The 22,305-nt window shown below is 42.1% G+C and overlaps 1 protein-coding gene across 2 annotated transcripts; it reads left to right on the top strand.

Annotated features, from left to right (window-relative positions):
• The first annotated feature begins 892 nt into the window (after nucleotides 1–892).
• On the top strand, nucleotides 893–21,265 carry RAB4A (RAB4A, member RAS oncogene family). 2 transcript variants are annotated; one of them, XM_064158518.1, is made up of 8 exons: nucleotides 893–1,049; nucleotides 8,501–8,581; nucleotides 9,702–9,816; nucleotides 10,551–10,613; nucleotides 12,330–12,484; nucleotides 14,052–14,147; nucleotides 16,132–16,292; nucleotides 17,589–21,265. In XM_064158518.1, the coding sequence occupies exons 1-7, from the start codon at nucleotides 1,019–1,021 to the stop codon at nucleotides 16,245–16,247; spliced, it is 657 nt and encodes a 218-aa protein (XP_064014588.1). In that variant the 5' UTR covers nucleotides 893–1,018; the 3' UTR covers nucleotides 16,248–16,292; nucleotides 17,589–21,265. The 2 variants fall into 2 exon arrangements, with proteins under 2 accessions (XP_064014588.1, XP_064014589.1); XM_064158519.1 differs by lacking the exons at nucleotides 16,132–16,292; nucleotides 17,589–21,265 and adding an exon at nucleotides 15,649–16,037.
• The last annotated feature ends 1,040 nt before the right edge of the window (nucleotides 21,266–22,305 follow it).

The following is a 22,305-nucleotide window of genomic DNA, read 5'->3' as shown; positions in this document are numbered from 1 at the left end:
CTGAGCAGCATCCAAAGAAGCAAGGTCAACAGAGGTGATCTACTCCACTACTCCAGTTTAGAAATACTGTGGAGTGCTGTGTCCAGCTCTGGAACATTCAGCAGAAGTAATACACCTGCTTGAGTAGGTCAACAGGAGAGCCAGTGAAATAATCAGAGATGGAACACTTCTCCTGTGGAGGAGAGAGTTGGAGTTGTTCAGACTGAAGTCAAGAAAGCTCCAGGAAGATGTTATAGCAGCCTTCTAGTACCTGAAAGGGGCCTATGAAAGACCCAAAACAGCCTTTTGTAGCAGGGCCTGTTGCAACAGGTAACGGTTCTAAGCTAGAAACAAGCAGGTGTAACTAGGTGCAAGAAACACATTCGTTACACAGAGGGCGCCCAGCCGAGTGGCAGAAGCCCCACTCCTGAACACACTCAAGGTCAGCTTGCACTGGGCTCTGAGCTGTCCCTGCTCACGGCGGGTGATGTGAACCAGGTGATCTTTAGAGGTCCCCTCCAAACCAGATCATTCTATTACTCTATGGTTTTAGGTTGGGCAGTTTTCAGTGGGAACTGTCTCACTGAGGCTCTGCACGGAGAGGAAGCAAAACAGACACTTGTGCTCACTAGCAGGAAAGTCATGCTGCAGACACCTCCATCTTGCGATGCAGACACTGCGAGGCAGCGGGCAGATGTGGATGAGGGAGGCTGGGGGTGAGCGGGGACGCAGCCGGCAAGCCGCCGCCGCGGCCCCTTGCTCCGGTTCGGCCAGGCGCAGCGGCCGCCGCCGAGCGCCCCCGGGCAGCCAGCTGCAGCTGCGCCTGCGCCGCCAGGCAGGGCGCGCGCCCCGCCGCCCTCCCCGCCGCAGGAGGCGTGGCGCGGTGCGCGCGTGCGCCTGCCGGGGGGGGGGGGGGAGCTGGGCCGCGCTGGGCTCCGGTGGCGCCTCCGGTTCCCTCCTGCTCGGCCCTCCCGGGCCGCAGCGCCCCTCGCTAGGCAGGGAAAGACGAGAAGAAAGAGTGTGGCTCACCGCGCCTGGAATGTCGCAGTCTGCCATGTCCGAGACTTACGGTAGGAACCGGGCGGGATAAGGGAACCCTTCTCCTCGAGGAGTGGGCCTGGGCCGGGGCAGTCAGCTCCTTAGGAGCGGAGTGACGGCCGCTGTGCAGGGATCGGCGGCGGAGCGGGGAGTGAGCTGCTGCGGCATGAGGAGTGCAGCTGCCGGCTGCTGTTTCTGCCTTTACCTGCTCTTGTGAGCTGTGTGCACTGTAACACCCTGCCTGCTCGCCCTTCGGTGCCAGGTCTGACACGACAGTGAGCTTTCATGGTGTGGAGGTGGTGCAGTGTGAGAGGAATCTAAGCAAGGCCTTTGCATTCGGAAGGAAAGTTGCAGTGCGTGTTCGCTGGTGTCTTTAATTGGATATTGTGTTCTTTGGAGCCTCGAGTTAGGATTTTGATCCTGGTGTGTTAGACACGCAAGCATTGAAGAGAACTGATGGTGAGAGTGAGTTGTGGGGCAAAGATCCGTGAATATAGTCATCCGTTCTCACGTTGGCACGGATGTCCAGCTGCTACTGGTAGAAAAACAGGCGAAAGACTATACTGGAGTGCAGTCACTGGCAGGGTGTGTCAGTGCTTTACAGGGGAGCATCGTACAGAAGTGAGCAGTCAAAAAGGTAGGCGATGTTAGTACTGCTGGCTAGGTTGAGGAGATGGGAAGCAACTGAAGAGTGTACATTTCTCTTCTTTATAACTTACCTTGAAACAACTCTGTTCGCCTGAATCATTTCCCCCCCACCCTTTCCATAACATACAGATCTGTAGCATTTAGCAGTAGAAAAAAAAAACAACACCATCATGCATGTGAACGTGTTAAAAATCTGTGTGATGGGTTGTTGGAGAGTAGGATCAGAATTGAATAGTCTTTGGCTTGTCGTTTTCTACCTTTGTCTGTTGCAGCATCTTCAATGGCTGTTCAGACTTTAGAGCTGGACCTGTATCTTTCTGGTTTTAGAGCAGAAAATAAGGACTACTTTGAATAGTTAAAGCAAAACTAGATACAACTACTTTGCTAATTGTGAGGGACGCTGGCATAGCTATCAGGTGTGCTTAATAGTAGGCTGACTGACCTGATTATTTCTGCTGTGTAAGTATTTTCAAGGCACTAGTCACACCTGTTTAAGATGTTTTGGCTCAGTGATCAGTGCTTTGGTCTGCAGCAAATGCACAGAGCTAAGGGATGAAATGGGGCAAGAGTATGCAGCAGCGTTTGGAGTGCAAATGTTAGGATATCAGCGTTTGGAGTGCAAACGTTAGGATATCAATTGATCAACAGGTAAGCCAGTAATGTGCCCAGGTGGCAAAGAAGGCCAAGGGCATCCTGCCCTGTATCAGGAAAAGTGTAGCTGTCAGGACATGGGAAATCACTGTCTCCCAGTATTCAGCACTAATGAGGCCACACCTTGAATGCTGTGTTCAGTTTTGGAGCCTTCACTGCAAGAATAACAACAAACCTGGTGAAGGGTCTGGAGAGCAAGTCTTATGAGAAGCAGCTGAGGGAACTGGAGTTGGTTAGTCTCAAGAAAAGGAGACCCTCTTGCTCTTTAAAACTAGCTAAAAGGATGTTGGAGTGAGGTGGTCGGGTTTTTTTCCCCATAGTAACAGGTGATAGGGCAGGAGGAATAGGCCTCAAGTTGCAGCAAAAGGAAGTTTAGATTCATATTAGAGAAGAACCTTCTTCACTGAAAGAGTTATAAAACACTGAAATAGGCTTAGCAGAAAGGAAGTTGAATCCTCATCACTGGAGGTGTTTGAAAGAATTATAGATACGGTGCTAAGTGATATGGTTTAGCACCATGCAATCAATTTATTTCCCTTATGAAGTACCAAAACAACTGTAAATACAAGAAAACTCTGTTAATTTTGAGACTGTGTTTAGAAAGAGCATTTTACTGCTGCTTTTGAGAGAGGGGTGTCATTCTTTAAACAGCTTATCTTGTAACATTAGAAACAAATCTCTTATTCATAAAAAATTATTTCAACATGAGTTTTCTCAGATGCAGTGGCCTCACTGTAGTGACTTCCATTTAACAACACATGTGTGCTTTCATCTGAGCAAAATGTGCTTGGGCTTGTGTTATGGTAACTATAGACTGGCACAGAAGTGCCTTACCCTTAATAGGTAAATGCAAAGCAGCCTTTAGGTTTTGAATGATAGAAAGTTAGAAGGAAGAATGTGGTACATAACATTACATTCAAAACCCTTCAGTTTCTGCTTACCTGTGTTTACTCTGTCAGTATCTGCTACTCTGCCTGGTCATGTAAGTTTGTCAATCTCTGTCATTGTTAGGGAATGTACAGTTTTCTGGCCATTTAAAAATAATAATCCTTTTTGGTCTGGACAACTTGATTCATCCGTTTTTTCCCTATCTCATTCCCACTTCTCTGATGATCTCTTCATTTATCACTCAGGCATGCAATTTATTTTAAATCTGATTTTATTGCTTAGAGGGCATAGCTCCCTTGCTTGTGAGGAAGCAAATCTTCCCTCTTTTGGCATTCATTACGCAGACCAGAACAGAGATGAGTTTCTCTCTTTTACCTTTTTATCTTGTCAACTCTTATTGCTACAGAAAGGAGTAAGCAGTGAAAATAGCTCCTCTTTTTCTTTTTTCCTCCTTTAGAGGCATCAGATGCCAGTAGCAATGCTTCAGAACATTCAGAATATGCAGATTTCTGCAGAATAGATGGCATCTAACCACTAAAAGACCTTTAGACCTTTTTTTTCTGTGCCAATGGACACAAAGGATCAGCATTACTGAATGCAAGTTTTACTCTTTATCAAAGATTTGAAAGACCAAGCTGAAATTGAAAATATAATTTGGTCTTCCTTCTCCCCTTCTGTACTAGCAAGTATTTAAGAAACAATTTAATTCTAGTGATATTTTAAATACTAAGCTGCAGTGTCTAGGAAGATGTTCAGTTAGTCTTTCTACTAGAGCAAACTTCAGTCAAAGGAGGAGGCTGGAAGTGGGGGTGGTTTCCACATCAGCCATCTGTTTGTGCTGGTACTTGAGTCAAAGCCCACAGTTGTCTCCCTGTTTTCCCCTCATTTCCTTAAACAGCCATGCTGTGATACCTCATCTCTTTATGCTTTCTTTAGCCAGTGTCTTGTAACGCTTTTTCCTCTTGTCACAGTGTTTTCACCCTAAAGCCTTTCTGTATAATGATGATCTTATTTACAGGCAATGTATTTCAACTTCAGTTTGTAACATTTGAATGATTTTGCTTTTTGTCTTTCCTATGAAGGAGGAAAAACAGCATTCAAAAGAGAACTGTTCTAGGGTGACAGCCTTGGCAGCTAACTGAAATGGTCAGAGCTGCTTTGTCAGTCAAAAAAACCCCAAACAAATAAATCAAAAAAAGGCTATGATATGAACTGATTTAACTCCTCTGGGAAGAGTGGGAGAAGACACCAAAAAGAAAAGCTAGAGCAATTGAGCATCTAAGCAGTAGCATAAACACTGACTGAAATTGCAAAGAATGAATATATAGTTTTTCCCAAGTGTGAGTACACAGTTGATACTACAGATGGGCTAAAAGAAGCTGTCTGTCCAATCTCATTTATCACAGTGCAGAAACACTGAAACTAATTTTTTAAAATATATCTGCAGAGTTCAATATTCCATCTCTCAAACCAACTTACACAAAAATTACAAAAACTTCATTAATGTGGCTGTGCTAGTTTGAGCCTAGCTAGAATGTTTTGATGAGAAGAGTTAGATTACAGGCTGTGAAAGGAAAACAGTGGTGATGTCTACTTCACCCATAGGCTTGCTGAGATGTATAAGAACCAGCACACAAACATAGATAAAAGAGTCACTGCCTGGGCTTTGGGCTGAACTTCTCTCTCTAACCTAACCTGCCATCTTTGTGACTAATCCACCTGCTTCCTAACCCCCCTGGCCAACCCTCCATGCTACCTTAAACATAAGGCAAGAGCTTGGTTAAGATAGAGGGGTAGGATGAAAGTGGAAGGGTGGTTGAGAGCCCCTCCTGGGGACTCAGGTTTCTGAGAGGGCTGTTGTGTTTCTGTATTACCTTTTAACTTGTATATTTCTGTATATAACTGATTGTATTGTAAATATCTGTTTGTATATAGTGCTAAGCTGTAAATATAAAGCTTCATTCAATTTCCAGTTTGGCTGAGTCTAGTTTGGGTGATTTTCTTAAGTGTGTGTGTGGGGGGGGTGGGTAACACCCAAACCATCACACATGGTCTGGGTGATTGGACAGGGTGCTAGGTTGGACTGGATGATCTTGAGAGTCTCTTCCAACCTGGTAGATTGTATGATTCATAAGTCTAAAAGCCTTTTGTTATTTTGACCAATTTACATAAAATTGGATTTTTTTACTTCCACAAGCACATTTACTTTTATGAATGTTAATTCAAAGTGTCATTTACAAGACTACATCTGTTTGAGAACACTGCTGCCTTTGGTGTCGAGAGTTTAGTTAAATTTTATTATAAGATGTTGATATTTATATACAATGATAAAATAAATCACATTCCTCCTACTTTCATACTGTAAACAAGTGAAATGTAGCTGTAGTTTCAGCTTTTTGCTGAAATTGTTTGCCATTTTACCAGAGGGAGCTACAATTTTTGTCTGCTACCTAAGCAGATGTTGAGTTGGGGTTTAAGAGATTTATTTGTGGGAAAGATTCTCTTTTCAAGTTGTCAGGCACAGTAGAATTTTGATAAGAGTAGTGAGTTGTGTTGCTAGAATATGTTACCAATTTGAAGACATGAATATAAAATCTCTTAATCCCACCCTTGCTCTCAGAGCCGAGATATAAAGTGCTTCAACTTAAAGCATCTCAGGAAAAATACCCTGCTGTTCTGAAGCTGTTCCAGATCAGTCCCTGACAGTGGCCTTGTTGTCTCAGTTCCTTGCTGGCCTACAGCCTGTCTGTGGAGAATGGAGCAGCAATGGGTTTGCTGTTCAGCATGGGCTTCTGGGTTGCACAAGTATGGCTCAATAAACTACATTTAACAACCAGTGCTTACTGTCATAGAACAAATCAGTGTAGGAACAGAGCTTTGGTTTTCCTGTTTTCCTGGTTTATTTTGCCAGTACCTGTTAATATTGCTGTGAATAATATGAGTCTTCCCCGGGGAAAAAAAGCAAAGTAGACTTGAGCTTTGTAGTTGTTTTCAACAAGAAAGTCTTGAAGACATTCACCAGATATATAGGATGAAGGAGAAAGTTCTTCACTGAGAGAGTCATTGGACACTGGAATGGGCTGCCCGGGGAGGTGGTGGAGTCGCCGTCCCTGGGGCACTTCAAGGCAAGGTTGGACATGGCACTTGGTGCCATGGTCTAGCCTTGAGCTCTGTGGTAAAGGGTTGGACTTGATGATCTGTGAGGTCCCTTCCAACCCTGATGATACTATGATACTATACTGTGATATAGGAGAGCCAGTTTTAATGGATTTCAGATTCTTTAAACCAAAAAACTCCTACAGAGAAGCAGATTGTTTAAATTGTGTCTGTGTCGCACAACATCTCGCATCTTGGGGAGCTCTCTGAAAGTGATAAAACTCGTGAGATTGCACACACCCACAGTACTTTAAATGTACAAAAAGGTAAGCAAGGCAGCTAATTGCTTACATTTAAATGCTCCATAAAATGAGAAAGTTGACTTTCTTTCAGTGATTGTTTTTTTTATTAACCTAACACCTTGGAGCTCTTTATGATGTCTACATGTCATAGTAGCAATGAAAATTTGATAGCATGAAATGTTTTGCAGCTTTGGTGTGTTTTGCAGTTGAGATGATATTAAAGGCCTTTCTTTACAGGAGATAATGCACAACATTTTTCACAACCTGAAGCAAAATCATTTTTGTAACTTTTTTTTTTCAATCCAGAAAGCATGAGCAGCTGGGTGGGGGCGTGAAGATTGAGAGGAGTTTGGAACGGAGTGTCTTGAGTGTGTTAGTGGTCACATTTGTGAGCAAGAAACGAATGTTTTTCTGAGATGGGTAGAATACAGAATCCCTAACAAGCCTGTTACAATATTTGAAACAAGAAAAATTATGCAAAAGTAAAATGTAAAAAGGTAAAAGTCTTTCGTCCTCACTACCTCATTTTACATCTGAATAAATTTGGAAGACCGATGAAGACAAAGGATGATGACAGATCCCAAGACTCATAGCTGTAGTGTTTTGCTGTTAACCTTCCGACACTGAGAGGTTTTTTACCATGTGATGAGCTTGCTTGTTGCTTTTTCCATTGCTGCCCAGGGAGGTGGTGGAGTAACCATCCCTGGAGGTGTTTAAAGGGAGAGTGGATGTGATGCTTGAGGCTATGGTCTAGTGATTAAGGATGCTGGGATGAAGGTTGGACTGGATGATCCTGATGGTTCTTTCCAACCATAGCAATTCACAGTGATTAGATGTTGTGCTGAGGGATTTGGTTTAGTCAAGGACTTGTCAGTGTGAAACTGATGATTGGACTCAATGATCTTTAAGGTCTTTTCCAATCTAAGAAATTCTGTGATTCTGTGTTTGTGAAGTATGACAAGAGATGACAATTCCTACATAAAATGGAATGAGACATTTGTCTGTGTGCTAAATTTGATTTGTAAAACTAAAGACTCCAATGAGGTTCTGATAATGTATCAGTAGACTTGCCATCCCTTTGAGTCGGTGTCTCTCTATTCCATTTGACAACTCTGAGTACTGTTAGTGAAATGATAGTGGGGTTTTTTTGTTGATATTTCCATCTTAGTTCTTTTCATTCAGCACTTACCTGATGTCTTCTGGAGACTGCTGTGTTTGTAAGAGAAACTAAAAGTTGTAAAGGTGGCTGCCAAAAAAAGAGTTGCTTTTAGCAGAGAAATAAATAATGAGTCTTGCACAGACTTTAAAGGCTGATTTGATTGCTGTGTACTAGGGGAAGGAATTGTAAAGTTTCTCGTTGCAGTTTATATTAGTGTAGATGTTTGAGAGTGGCAAAATACAGAAGTGTTCTTCAGTCTTTAGCCCATACTGAAAGCAGATCTGAAGGAGGTAGTGTTAAGCATTAGATGTAACTGATAAAACACGACAAATGAACTATAAATCCTGAATAGATGTGTTCCTAATGAATAGTGAGGTAAATGGCTTATAAATAGGTAAAGTGCCAGGAGTACCTGTATTTAAGTTTACCATGTGGAAGAAAGCAGGCATCCTGGAATGAAAATGACTTCTTGCAGGTAACTTTGTTTTAAAACATTGTAGTTGTTCCATCTTTAAAAGTGCTAAAACAGAGTATAAATATTAAGCAGTTATCATAAAGAAGTTTAAATTAATGTGAATATTTTTTTCTTAATTTACAAACATAGAAGCCTTGCTTTTCAGAAGCAACATTATGTAGGGCATTTGTACTGACTGTAATGGCTTGTGTGGAAAAAAAGGTGAGTGTGAGCTAAAATTTATCAGGCTTTGGTTTTTTATTTTTTTCTTCTTTCAATCTTCAGATTTCCTGTTTAAGTTCTTGGTCATAGGAAATGCTGGAACTGGAAAGTCCTGTTTACTACACCAATTTATTGAAAAGAAATGTAAGTAAAAGTAAGCATAGTAAGAGCTCTCCATTGCTTTGCACCATTATATGGAAGTTCTCACAATTCTCCTGTTTATATAGATGAGGCTTTTAACTGAGAATTGCATTCAGAACTATGCTCTAAATCTTTTTTTGCCTACTCTTTGCCTCATACCAAAAACCTGATATTGAGCAGCGTTTTCTGTTTCTCTCAAATAAATATAACTGGTTGTTGATGAAAATACAGACTTAGTTGCAAAATATAATTGTTACAAAACTATAAGCTCCCCTAGCTATGTTATAGAGATGTGCATCTTTTAGAAGAAATATACTGAGCAGATGAAAGAAAAGTTGAATAGATTTAGAAAGCCTGTACTCGTTTTTTCTAAACAACCAAGAATATGAAGTGTCCAAGCCTAGTGTTTTGTGTTTAAATAGTGGTAGAGACTCAGTTGCAAATGTTACTTAGAGATAAACAGATGATAGAAAAGAAATTTTTCTGTTGGGCAGTGCCTTTAGCATGATGATTAAAGAAAAACAATATGCATTTAGAAACCATTGTAAATCTAAGGTGATTTATCTTTCTCAAGTGAATGGTAATTCACCCTATCTCTTGAGGGTAATAATGTGTAATCACTGAGGCACATGACATGGCTCTGTGTTCTTGCTTGTAGTAAGGGCAGTCATATATTGCAGAGAATCTGTGATATCAGTAGCATACAAAGAAAAGCATCTTGGCTTGCCTTAAGTAGCAAGTCTTGATTTTTTTTTTCCATGGGCAAGACTGTCTTATATTCTGCTTGTCCATTATTTTTTAAAATTCCCTCCAAGTCTTAAAAAGCACAGCTGGGGAGGGGGAAAAAAGTGTACAGAAGTTATCGTGCCACTTATTAATGTGAACTGGAAATTACTTAAGGCAGGCCTTTTAGTAATTTCACATTGAGTAAGCTGTTCTAAAATTATGTTTATTTCTTCATGGTGGCAATAGACTTACAAGTGGCAATGAATTGCATGGTTCAGGAAGTAGTTTGTAATTTGAACATGGAGGTGTTTTACTTATACCTAAATTGGATTCTGTAAGAAATAATCATTCACATTAAATATTCTTCAAATAAGTTGGGGTTTATTTCTTTTTGTAGTCAAAGATGACTCAAATCATACTATAGGAGTGGAATTTGGTTCAAAGATCATAAACGTTGGTGGTAAATATGTAAAATTGCAGATCTGGGATACAGCAGGACAAGAGAGATTCAGGTAGGTACCCTTTTCAGTTATTAAGCATTTGTTAGTAAATTGCTGCTGTGGCTATTGGGTATTATTTATCCCTCTTTATAAGCAGGCATAGCTTCTTGGTCAGTGAAGTTGTCTGCTTTCATGTTATTAACTATGCCAGATCTTCTGAGTTGGACAGGACAACATACACCCACTGATTTAAGTAAAGCTGCCTTGCAGGGCCTCAGCTTCTGCTCATTCTTTGGCTATTTTCTGTGATAGTTAAGGTATACGAGTAGAACATGTGGCTAAAGGTTCATTCAGCCACCAAACTCAGGACAGCTTTAACTGTGTACTTAATTCTATGTTCAGCAGACCTTCTGTTGGCTGGAAAAAGTAAATGCCAGGAAGCTGTAAGCTGTTGGCAATTTGCATGAGAACAATTTCATAGTACAGTGTTCTAGCAGGATAAAAGAAGTCGGTTACCAAGTTCATTGGATAAATGCACTTCTAGAGGACTGAGGTCTGTTAAGTTTCTTAAAGAACAAGCAATGATGATGTAGTTTCACCAACAAATGGTTATAATGGACTTTGAGGCTGTATTTAGTGAAAGGGCTTTGCAAAAGTGTCTTTGTGAGTAATTTGCTGCCACACCGTCTAAAAGACACATTTTATTGTAAGTATGTAAGTGAGAATTCTGTTTCATTATATAGATTGCATTACATTAACTCAGGTTTAAAACTATGAAGGTATTACTGTCTATACTTTTATTTCAGGTCTGTAACAAGGAGTTACTATAGAGGAGCTGCAGGTGCTTTGCTCGTCTATGACATAACCAGGTAAAAATTCTTGTGCTTATAGATTACTGGGTGCAATTAACACATAGTGATTCCTCCCACCTAATCAGAGAACGGGCAGGAAGAAAAGAAAGGGGCATGTCTTGCTTGACCTCCCTGATCTCTTTTTATGACCAGGTGACCTGCCTGGTGGACATGGGGGAGGCTGTGGATGTAGTCTACCTGGATTTCAGAAAGGCCTTTGACACTGTCTGCCATAACAAACTCCTGGCCAAGCTGGCAATCCATGGCTTGGACAGGGGCACTCTGTGCTGGGTTACAAACTGGCTGGATGGCTGGACCCAGAGAGTGGTGGTGAATGGCGCCACATCCAGTTGGTGACCAGTCACTGATGGTGTGCCCCAGGGATCAGTGCTGGTCCAGTCCTGTTTAGTGTCTTCATTGATGATCTGGATGAGGGAATTGAGTCCACTATCAGTATGTTTGCAGACAACACCAAGTTGGAAGCATGTGTTGATCTGTTGGAGGGCAGGAGGGCTCTGCAGAGAGACCTGAACAGACTGGACAGATGGGTGCAGTCCATTGCCATGAGTTTTAACAAGTCCAAGTGCCATGTTCTGCACTTTGGCCACAACAACCCCATGCAGCACCACAGGCTGGGGATAGAGTGGCTGGAGAGCAGCTAGGCAGAGAGGGACCTGGGAGTATTGGTTGACAGCTGACTGAACATGAGCCAACAGTGTGCCCAGGTGGCCAAGAAGGCCAATGGCATCCTGGCCCATATCAGGAATAGTGCGGCCAGCAAGACCAGGGAAGTCATTCTGCCCCTGTACTCAGCACTGGTTAGGCCACACCTTGATTACTCTGTCCAGTTCTAGGCCCCTCAATTTAAGAAAGATGTTGAGGTACTTGAACATGTCCAGAGAAGGGCAACAAGGCTGGTGAGCAGCTGAGAGAGCTGGAGTTGTTCAGCTTGGAGAAGAGAGGGATCAAGGGAGACCTAATTGCTTTCTACAGCTACCTGAAAGGAGGTTGTAGCCAGCCAGGGGCTAGCTTCTTCTCCCAGGCATCCAGTGACCGAACAAGAGGACGCAGTCTGAAACTGTGCCAGGGCAGGTTTAGTCTGGACATGAGGAAGAAGTTATTCATGGAAAGAGTTATTGGCCATTGGAGTGGACTGCCTAGGGAGGTGATGGAGTCACCATCACTGGAGATGTTTAAGAGGGGGCTGGATGAGGCACTTAGTGCCACGGTTTAGTTAATTAGAAGAGCTAGATGATAGGTTGGACTCAATGATCTCAGAGGTCTTTTCCAACCTGGTTAATTCTGTGCGATTCTGTGAATGGGCTGCCCAGGGAGGTGGTGGAGTCACTGTCCCTGGAGGTGTTGAAGAAAAGACTGTCTGAGGCACTTAGTGCCATGGTCTAGTTGACTGGCTAGGGCTGGGTGCTAGGTTGGACTGGATGATCTTTGAGGTTTCTTCCACCCTGGTTGATTCTATGATTCTGTAATTATGTCTGTTTACATCTTGTACTTAATTTTAATGTTGCTTTTTTAAAAAACTTGAAAATAGTTTAATGAAGGAACTTGATACTCTTCCCAGTTCATAGCTGGCATATTGAGATGTGTAGATGACTTGCCTGACTAGCAGCAATTTGTTGTTTGCCACAAATACAGATTTGCCTTCTGAGCTTTAGTTGAGTGATCTGTTCCCAAGCAAGGAGTGTGTTCCAATAAAGGATGTCATTTTCCACATAGCCGGGAAACCTACAATGCGCTTACCAATTGGCTGACGGATGCAAGAATGTTAGCAAGCCAAAATATTGTGATAATACTCTGTGGAAACAAAAAGGATCTTGATGCAGATCGTGAAGTTACTTTTTTAGAAGCATCCCGGTTTGCACAAGAAAATGGTAAGTAGCACAAAGTCTTCATGTGGCATTCAAAGGTGCTTAATACTTAATTTTCTGTGTAGTCAGGGAGTGCTTTTCCCTCGTCCAAATCTGCAGGAAAGGTGGGTCTATGCCAGCCTTGTGAGGTTCAACAAGACCAAGTGCAGGGTCCTGCATCTGGGTCAGGGCAGCCTCAGGCACTCATATAGGCTGGGCAGGGACTGGCTTTAGAGCAGCCTTGAGGAAAGGGACTTGGGGGTGCTGGTGGATGAGAAGCTCAATGTGAGCCACCAGTGTACACTTGCAGCACAGAAAGCCAACCATATCCTGGCCAGCAGGTCAGGAGAGGTGATTCTCCCCCTCTACGCCATTCTAGTGAGACTCACATGGAGTACTGTGTCCAGATCTGGAGACTCTATTACAAAAAAAATATGGATGTGCTGGAATGTGTCCAAAGATAGTGTCCAGATCAGAGGGCTAAAGCACCTTTCCTGTGAGGACAAGCTGAGAGAGTTGGGGATGTTTAGTTTGGAGAAGGTTCCAAGGAGACCTTGGTGTGGCCTTCCAATGTCTAAGAAGGCCTACAAGGAAGCTGGTGAAGGTGTCAGGTAGTGATAATACTAGGAGGATTCAAGCTAGAGGAGGGTGGATTTAGATTTGACATTAGAAAAGTTCTTCACCATGAGGATGGTGAGACTGGAACAGGTTACCCAGGGAGGTGGTGGAAGCCCCATCCCTGGAGGTTTTTAAGGCCAGGCTGGATGTGGCTCTGGGAAAGCTAATCTACTGGAAGGTGTCCCTGCCTATGGCATGGGAATTGGAACTCTAAGATGATCCTTGAGCTCCCTTCCAACACAGCAAGTTCTGTGATTGTGTGAGGATGGTGCCTCTATGCTGATAGGAGCACGTGCTGTTTAATTCTCATGACCAGTGATAACCTCCAGTTACAGCTGCTACCTAAGAGTTCCTTCAGCACAGAGAGATATTCCTTAGGGAATGTTAACCAACTTCTCCAAAAGGTTGAGGAGAAAATTAAGAGCACTATTTCCTGGTTTTCAGTATCTTTTGTATTCTGTAGATCATAGAATCAGTCAGGGTTGGAAGGGACCACAAGGGTCAGATGGTTTCAACCCCCCGTGTCCCCTGGGCAGGGACACCCTACCCTAATCAGGCTGGCCAGAGCCTCATCCAGCCTGGCCTTAAATGCCTCCAGGGATGGAGCCTCAACCACCTCCCTGGGCAATCCAGTCCAGGCTGTCACCACTCTTCTGCTGAACAGCTTCCTCCTCATGTCCAGTCTGAATCTCCCCACCTCCAGCTTTGCCCCATAGATCATGGACAATGTTGGTTGGAGTGTGCTGCAGTTGGAAGCAGTGAGTTTTATTCATGGAAAACTGAGTTCAGTGTATGGCATGGATCCAGAGGACTACTGCCTGGGCTGTAGTATTCAGAATTTCCAGTCTGAGGACGCATTTTTGACAATAGTTCTCATTAAGAAAATTTGTGGTGTTCCTAACCTTCATGCTTTAAATTACTGTATCAGATGTTCCAAATTGTGCTGAGATTGTTTTTCTTGTGTCAACTGCAGAGCTGATGTTCTTGGAAACGAGCGCACTAACAGGTGAAAATGTTGAAGAAGCCTTTGTACAGTGTGCAAGAAAAATACTCAATAAAATTGAATCAGGTAAATTGATATTCTTTTTTTTTTCTGAGAACTGAAAGTGCACATGGTAAGATCACCATTCAAAGTTCTCTAATCCACAGAATCAAAATTTCCTTGTGGTGAAATAACCCATTTGGTTTTTAGCTGCTTCCCACATGCTTTAGTAGGAATGGATGTGTAAGTCAGATCTGTGTATCTAAAAAGGGAGGTGGTGTGAATTATGGGTGGTTTTGCACAGTGTTTACCTTAACAGTCAGTTCTGAGTGCAGGCTGTGGGTTGCTGTTTCCCTACAAACGTCAAACCTGGCATTGGACTCCTTTAGCAATGTAGAACAAAAACTTAGTATCAGGGCAGACAAAAGTTTTAATTCTACTTCTCATGCCTAGTAGGAAAATAGGCTCCAGAGGATTTGAACAGTGACACTGGAAATTTCAGGGACATTTCCTAGCAACTGTTTTCTCTGATCTCCCTGCCTCTTGGTTGAAACCATTTTTACTTTTGCAGATCTAGAAATACACTGGAAGTTTCTCAGTAAAAGTGGGCAGGTTTCTATTAGAGACAGGTTCATAAGTGCTAGGTGACATTATAGCTAATTTGCATTCTTGTCTCATCTTTTAGCTGTTGGAGGTCTTCAAAGTTTTAAATATTGGACATACAGAAAAGTCTGTCTCAGACTCTGAGTGTCAAACATAAATTTTCAGCTCAAAAGAGTACAGTGTTTTCATGAGAATTTGCTGATTACTGAATCAGCCCAATGCTAAACAGCACCTTTCATTTTAAACAAGCAAAAAAAAAGCCTCAAACAAACAACAAAACCCAATGAAAACAAAAACCCCACAGGCCAAAACACAAAGAATAGCTACTTTGTTATGATACTGTAGTTTCATGACTGATTTAAAGAGGCCTTACCACACAGAAGTAAATCTTGTTTTCTGTGAGCTGCTTCTGTATGTTTTGTGTCAGCCCACATGCAGTGAGTCCTGGAAAAACTGAGACTGGAAAGAACCTAAGGCAGTCTCTAGAGCAGCCTCCTGTTTAAAGCACATTCAGGTTCAAATCGAGAGCAGTGCCCAGGGCCTGTCAAGGCACATTTTGAAATGCTCCAGGAACAGAGATTCCATAGTCCTCCTGCAATTCTGTAGCTGTTTCCTGCTCTGAAAATTGATAGTTAGCAATGTGTCCCGTTGGCAACCAGTTGCTGCTACCTACTTAGTCCCCAGCCTAAGTGCTTGGAGTTGTTCCATCACAGATGCAGAGCTCTACATGTTTACTTGCCAAGTTTCATAAGGTTCCTGATAGTCTGTTTCTCTGGCTTGGCCAAGATCTTTTCTGAATGGCAGCCCTACTCTCAAGCTATCAAATGTTCCCCTTAGCATGGAGGGACCATGTTGATAGCTAACTTAAAAGTCAGCAGATCAGCCCTTTGTAAAGTGCTCCTGAATGAGTGATTAACCTGAATAAGTGATCTGAATTATCCAGAGGGATTCAGATGTTTCTAATCTTGGCCATTCCTCCATACAGCCATAAAAACTCTTTTGAAGGCACAGGACGTGGAGTAGGAAGAAGTGGATACCAGAAGTAAGCATGGTTGCTATCATTCCCTCTGGGGATATTTCTTTATGCAACTCTACTGTTAAATTGATCCTTTTTTGTTTGGTATGGTATCTACAGTACTACTTTCTTTGCATATTGGTCTCTGAAAGCAGGCTTTATTTACCAGTGTTCAGAGAAAACATTTTGGACATTTCCTTTGTTAAACATAGTTAGTGCCAACACATTTCCTATTGCAGCCTAACTCACAGACAAGCCTCTTGAGTTGTTAATGATTAAGGGCATAGTTGCTATTACAGGAGATGATAGAGATTTGTAATTGCCTAAAAGTAAACGGATCTCTCCATAACTAGAGCAGAATATCACTATGCATTTTTTATCTGATGTTAATTAACACATCTCAGTTTATTTACACGTGATCCATCTTCTTGTGACTATTTTAATTCTCATCAGGAGAACTGGATCCAGAAAGGATGGGTTCAGGTATTCAGTATGGAGATGCTGCCTTGAGACAGTTGAGATCACCACGCAGAGCGCAAGCACAAAGTGCTCAAGAATGTGGATGTTAAAGAAGCAAAACACAAAATCCCAAATACTTACTTCAGATAAAGAAGGTAAGGTTACAGAAGTCTTAGAGTGTTGGGTAAATTACCATATTTCATCAATGTGCTTGTAAAGTAATGTTAGAATCTAGTGAGCTAACACAAGTAGAATGGGTTTTTTTGGACTTTGATTTTTCTTCTACCATCTGCTCACTAAAGCAGGACTAATGCTCTTAGTGAAGTATTTTTAGGTCTTTGCTTACTGAGTAATGCTATGGGAAACATTTTCAAATTCTATATTCCTGGCAGTTACCTAACACACTGTTGCAGAGAAGGTAAATAATTTCTGTTCCTTCGTGGACAAATACTACTAGAAAGGAGAATTCACTAAAGGTATGATGCATTATCTTGTCCAAAGATATTATATAGTCTTTTCTGAAAATGTGATATCTCAGAGACTTGAAAATTAAAGATAATACTGAATTTCAAACTTCCCATGACTTTTGTCCAACCTAAAAGCAGCTCGCTGTCATTTCAATTTCCTGACTGTGGTGAGCAGAAATGTAAATGAGAAGAGTAGTATTTGCTGCTTAAGCAGTGTTGTCATATAAAGAAGCTCTTTTTGGGCTGCTGCAACCTATAACTAGAGTGCGCAGTCTTGTAAGTAAAGTCTTCCCAAGATGTTCTTCAGAAAAAGTGAGGAACAGATCTTTCCTTTTAACAGTGCTAGGGAAAGAGACACAAAAGTCACATAACCTGCTCTTAAGTGCAGCTTGGTGGTTAGTCTTTCTTACAAACAGTTGTCCTTAAGATGCCTCTCAATATTCATGGATTTTGCTTAACTCCTTGCAGTATGGAAGTGATTCTTAGGGCAGTCTTTTCTCTCTAATTATTCTGATACAACTAATCTTTATTTTTCTAATACAGGGACAGCAACATCACATTAAGCATTGCAGGCACAAGTTACTCTTCTCTTCCTCCTACAAATATCCTTGATCAAAGAGTTGTTCCAGGGGAAGTATAGGCTAGATGTTAGGAGAAAGTTTTTCCCAGAGAGAGTGATGTGCCATTGGAATGGGCTGCCCAGGGAGGTGGTGGAGTCGCCGTCCCTGGAGGTATTGAAGCAAAGCCTGGCTGAGGCACTTAGTGCCATGATCTAGTTGATTGGACAGGGCTGGGTGCTAGGTTGGACTGGATGATCTTGGAGGTCTCTTCCAACCGGGTTGATTCTATCATAAGAGACTGTTGGAAAAGGGCATTGAGTTCAGCATAGGTTAGCTTCTACAAGAGCAAATATTTATTGATCTTATTCCAGTTCTCATATTGATCAGACAGAGATGATTGATGGAGTTCTCCTGCATTTTACAGCTGTCCTTACCAGTGGCATTTGAAGAAACAGAAAAGCTTGAAGACTATGCGTTTTTAAAATACATCTTTCCACTCTCTACAAACCGAGGAGACCGCTGCTGACAGAAAGGTGTACTGCACCGTGTGGGGCAGGAGTGTTCACTTGACACAGAACTCTGCAACGTGAACTCGGTGATTCGATGGACAATATTAAGACTCATACCTGTATGTAAACATTTACCTGTTTTTGTTTTCACTTCTAGTTTAAAGCATTGCTATATACTGTAAATAACAGACCAGTCAACCTGCAAAGCATGGTATACAGCTGTATGCTGATAGAATGTTGCACTACAAGCAGTTGAATATTTTATTTTTTTATCATATAAACAAATTTAACTGAGGTAGGCTTTGTCAGGGTTGTTTTCTGTTGCACAATAGTTTATATGTATATATAAAATATCCTGAATGATAGAACTGCTGGCACTGGCAGTGAGGGGTTGTTTTTTTCCTAGCTTTGCCATACTCGAACAAGCAGCATATGGTTAGGACCCACACTTAACACTTTGCAATGTGTCAAGTTGGAAAAATAAGTTTTTATTGACATTCAGATAACCTGATTTCTCAAGTTCTTAAGTAACTTCTGAAGCTGTTATATCAAAATTTCAAAGGGGGAAAAAAAACCCCAACTTTTAAAAGTCTCAAATGGCTGTTGACTGACATAGATTTTTGTCTCGGTCCTGATGTTTTGTATTACACTGGCATAGTGAAGGTGGAAAGGATGTGGGAACAGAGCTGTGCATCTTCTGATTCTGAATTCTAGGGCAGGGGCTTCAGCTTTATGAAGAACTAGCACAGCAGTTCTCCTAATCTCTTATCACAGAGCAATCAACTGTGGAGATAGTCTCTATTTAAACATGCCTGGTGAGGTACAAACTGGACCCAAATGGGTGGCTCTAGAGTGTCCAGAATGATGACTTTTAAAATCAGACTTTAAAAATTGGGCACTTAGTGTGTATTTCTGGAGCTCTACCCTTTGAACTATGTGTAAAGCTGTCCATAATGCCTCCAGGAAACTTGTGTGATGGAAATAAAAATGCCAAGCATACTACTTATATAGTTCTTTCTTCCTGTGAAACTCTTCAAAGGCATTTTCATCCTTGGTATTAGTTTTGTTTTTCTACATTAAAGCCTAAAATTCAGAGTTTCTTTCCTGCTCTCAAGTGTGAGAGCTCTGGGGCAAGAGATTAGGAATTCTCTCCTTATTCCTCATCTGGAGACAGAAGAGGAAGAGCTTTGTAGGGGGTCCAAGAGAGAGGGTCAAGCTACAGTGTATTGAGTGTCACTTTTACAGTGCCAAGACAACTGATAAAGTAAGAGATCTGTGGCTTTAGTTTTGCTAAATAAGGAGCTGCAAACCTGTTTCTGGAGGTAGTTGAATTCAACTGATTCAATTCAGGGAGGAAATTTCACTTGCACGGATAGAAATCTCTAGCAATATTTTTACTTTGTAAAGCTAGAAAGGGGATGTCTCCTTGGAAGTTCTGTATGTGAATCCTCTCTATTAAAGGGTTGCTTATCAAATGCACATCTGAAAGCTACAGCATCACTTCAGTTTACTGGTTTAATGTAGAGCACAAGAGCAAAGCAAGAGACCATTTTTCATGGAAGTAGAATAGTGTTTAAAATTACACCCTTTGTCCTGGCATTTTTGGTTCAAAGGAACATTTATCTGAAAACTATAGACCTTAGGTCATCTCTGAATTAGAAGAAATTATATTTGCTTTGTACTTAAAAAGCCTGTAGGGTCCAAAGGCATATGTTATCACAATGTCAGGGGATGGAAGGGACCTCAGAAGATCACCAGTCTAACCCCCCCTGCCAGAGCAGGATCACTTAGAGCAGATCACACAGGAATGCATCTAAGTGGGTTTTGAATATCTCCAGAGAAGGAGATGCCACAACTCCCTGGGCAGCCTGTTCCAGTGTTCTGTCACCCTCACAGTGAAAAAATTCCTCATGTTTGCATGCAACTTCCTATGCCTCAACTTCCATTGCCCCTTGTCCTGTCATTGAATATCACTAAGAGCCTGGCTCCATCCTCTTGGCACTCACCTTTTACATACTAGTATTTATAAATGAGGTCACCCCTCAATCTCCTCCAAGCTAAAGAGTGCCCCTCTGCTCCCTACCACAATCTAATCAGATTTCTCAATACAGACAATAGTGAAAGCCAAGCACATACTTAACAGCTAAGACATAGCACAAGTAAAGCTGGAGGCCTCTCTCCTGTCGCTGTTGCAATAGCTGAGGTGGTGTTGGCTTTTGATCACAACTTCTGTTACTACAATAGCAGCTGAAAGGAGTAAGGGACCATTTACTCAATTCCATGGCTTTTAAATAGCAATGTTAGGGGCTTGATAGGGATTTTCTTAGACTTCTTGTTCCATTACATACAAAGCTGGCCTCTTTCATATGGACTTGGTTCTTATAATCACTTTTGTCAAGTATCTGTGGTTCAGAAGTAAGCACAATTTTAGTCTTTCTGTAACCAACTGTCTTAAGCTGTCCCCTTCCACTTTGGAAGGAAAGAATAGTGTCATTATCAGGAGTTTTGGCATATTATAATGAGTTTCGGCATGTTTTTACCCTTTTTTTAATGTATACTCTTACTGTATACACATTAACCAGGTTAATGTGCATGAGTGGTAGTACTGCAACCTTTTTATGCTGCATATCTCACATTTAAAAACCAAATCATCTACAGTAGGAACTGTTGGAAGCAATAGCTTGTACCAGTACAAGTGATAATTTACCATTTCTCTTCTGAGGTTATTTTTTTTCCTTCTCTAAAAATAAACATGCTAATAACAGCCCTGAAGTAGATGTTAAGCTTCAGCATTATACTTCACACAGCAAGCTGAACCTAGCTCAAAGTGATCTATAGGTTAAATTATATATTTTTAGTGTAGAATTCTTACAATGCCAAAGCAAAGGTGGCTTGGAATTTTACATGACATACCAGATGCCTACATCCTAGGATTTATTTGATGAGGAACATTAACTGTTGAGATCTTTAAGCCTGTCATGCCTTTTAATGAGCCTGTTGGCCTGCACCATTTCATTTAATGCTTGTGCCTAGCACCAAATAAAGAACCTTTCCTGATTTTCTAGGTGTCTTACAGCAAATTCTCTTGTACAAGTTTTGCCCACTAAGTGAAATCTGTAACATGACAATCCCTAGGTGATCTTGGAAAAAAGTAAAACACGCCTCTGCTGAATTCACCACAGAGTCAGTGTGTGGGTGGGAAAGCAGCAGCAGCTACAGAAGCTGGAGTGCCTAAGTGTATTTCCTGGGAGCATGCTGTGGTAGGCAAGGGCCCAACGCTGCTGCCCTGTTAGAGGGGAACAAGACATCAAGTCCCTTCTGTGTGGCTCGTGGTTGCAAAAGTACACTTAGCTTGTGTGTGTGTGTCTCTGCACTAACCACCAGGGATGAATGGATCTGCCTCAATCTCTTGGAGAACATGCCTTCAGAAGTTAACATCTTTTAAGCAGAAGGGGAAGGATGTTACATCAGACAATTAGGCAACTCAGAATTCACAGTTATCCATTCTTTGTTACCTTACAGCTCAATTACACAGTCCTTGTAAGTAATTTTAAGAAATGAATGCTATTAAAAAACTGATTACTCTCTACAACTCATTTGCATTTTATTCTGTATGTACTTATGTTTTTCCCCTTATTAGTGGGAGAAAAAAACAGAGTAGGAAAGGGTATTAATATCATGGAATTAATAACAAAGAGTTACAGGAAGAATGCAGTAAACAAGCTTAACTCTCAGGTGGACTTTCAACTAATCTAATCCTTTACCCTTACTGTCCAGTTCTGGGCTCCTCAATTCAAGGAGATGTTCAGATACTGAAATATGTCCACAGAAGGGTGACAAAGCTGCTGAGAGGCCTGGAACACAGCCCTGTGAGGAGGGGCTGAGGGAGTTGGGGGTATTTAGCCTGGAGAAGAGGAGGCTCAGGGATGACCTCATTGCTTCTACAACTACCTGAAGGGAGGCTGTAACCAGGTGGGGGCTGGCCAATGTGATTCCCATACACAAGAAGGGTCATAAGGAGGAGCCAGAAAACTACAGACCTGTGAGCCTGACCTCAGTGCCAGGCAAGGTCATGGAACAGGTCATCTTGGGTGCCATCACAAAGCACCTACAGGATAGCCAAGGGATCAGGCCCAGCCAGCATGGGTTTAGGAAGGGCAGGTCCTGCCTCACCAACCTGATCTCCTTTTATGATCAGGTTACCCGCCTGGTGAATGTGGGGAAGGCTGTGGATGTAGTCTACTTGGACTTCAGCAAAGCCTTTGACACTGTCTGCCACAAGAAGCTCCTAGCCAAGCTGGCAGCTCATGGTTTGGACAGATTCACTCTGTGCTGGATCAAGAACTGGCTGGATGGCAGAGCTCAGAGAGTGGTGGTGAATGGTGCCACGTCCAGTTGGCAGCCAGTCACAAGTGGTGTTCCCCAAGGATCAGTGCTGGGCCCAGTCCTGTTCAATATCTTTATTGATGATCTGGACGAGGGCATTGAGTCCAGCATCAGTAAGTTTGCAGATGACACCAAGCTAGGAGCAGGTGTTGATCTGTTGGAAGGTAGGAGAGCCCTGCAGAGGGACCTGGACAGGCTGGATGGGTGGGCAGAGGCCAATGAGATGAGATTTAACAAGGCCAAGTG

This window comes from Pogoniulus pusillus, chromosome 18, assembly GCF_015220805.1.
Source record: "Pogoniulus pusillus isolate bPogPus1 chromosome 18, bPogPus1.pri, whole genome shotgun sequence".
Classification (NCBI taxonomy): Eukaryota; Metazoa; Chordata; class Aves; order Piciformes; family Lybiidae; genus Pogoniulus; species Pogoniulus pusillus.
This window is presented reverse-complemented; position numbering and strand designations above follow the sequence as displayed.

Excerpts from the sequence above, each read along its gene's own strand:
- RAB4A (XM_064158518.1), top strand. The coding sequence starts at position 1,019 with ATGTCGCAGTCTGCCATGTCCGAGACTTACG. Across the intron at positions 8,582-9,701 it reads CCAATTTATTGAAAAGAAAT|TCAAAGATGACTCAAATCAT; the intron begins GTAAGTAAAAGT and ends TTCTTTTTGTAG. Across the intron at positions 12,485-14,051 it reads CCGGTTTGCACAAGAAAATG|AGCTGATGTTCTTGGAAACG; the intron begins GTAAGTAGCACA and ends TGTCAACTGCAG.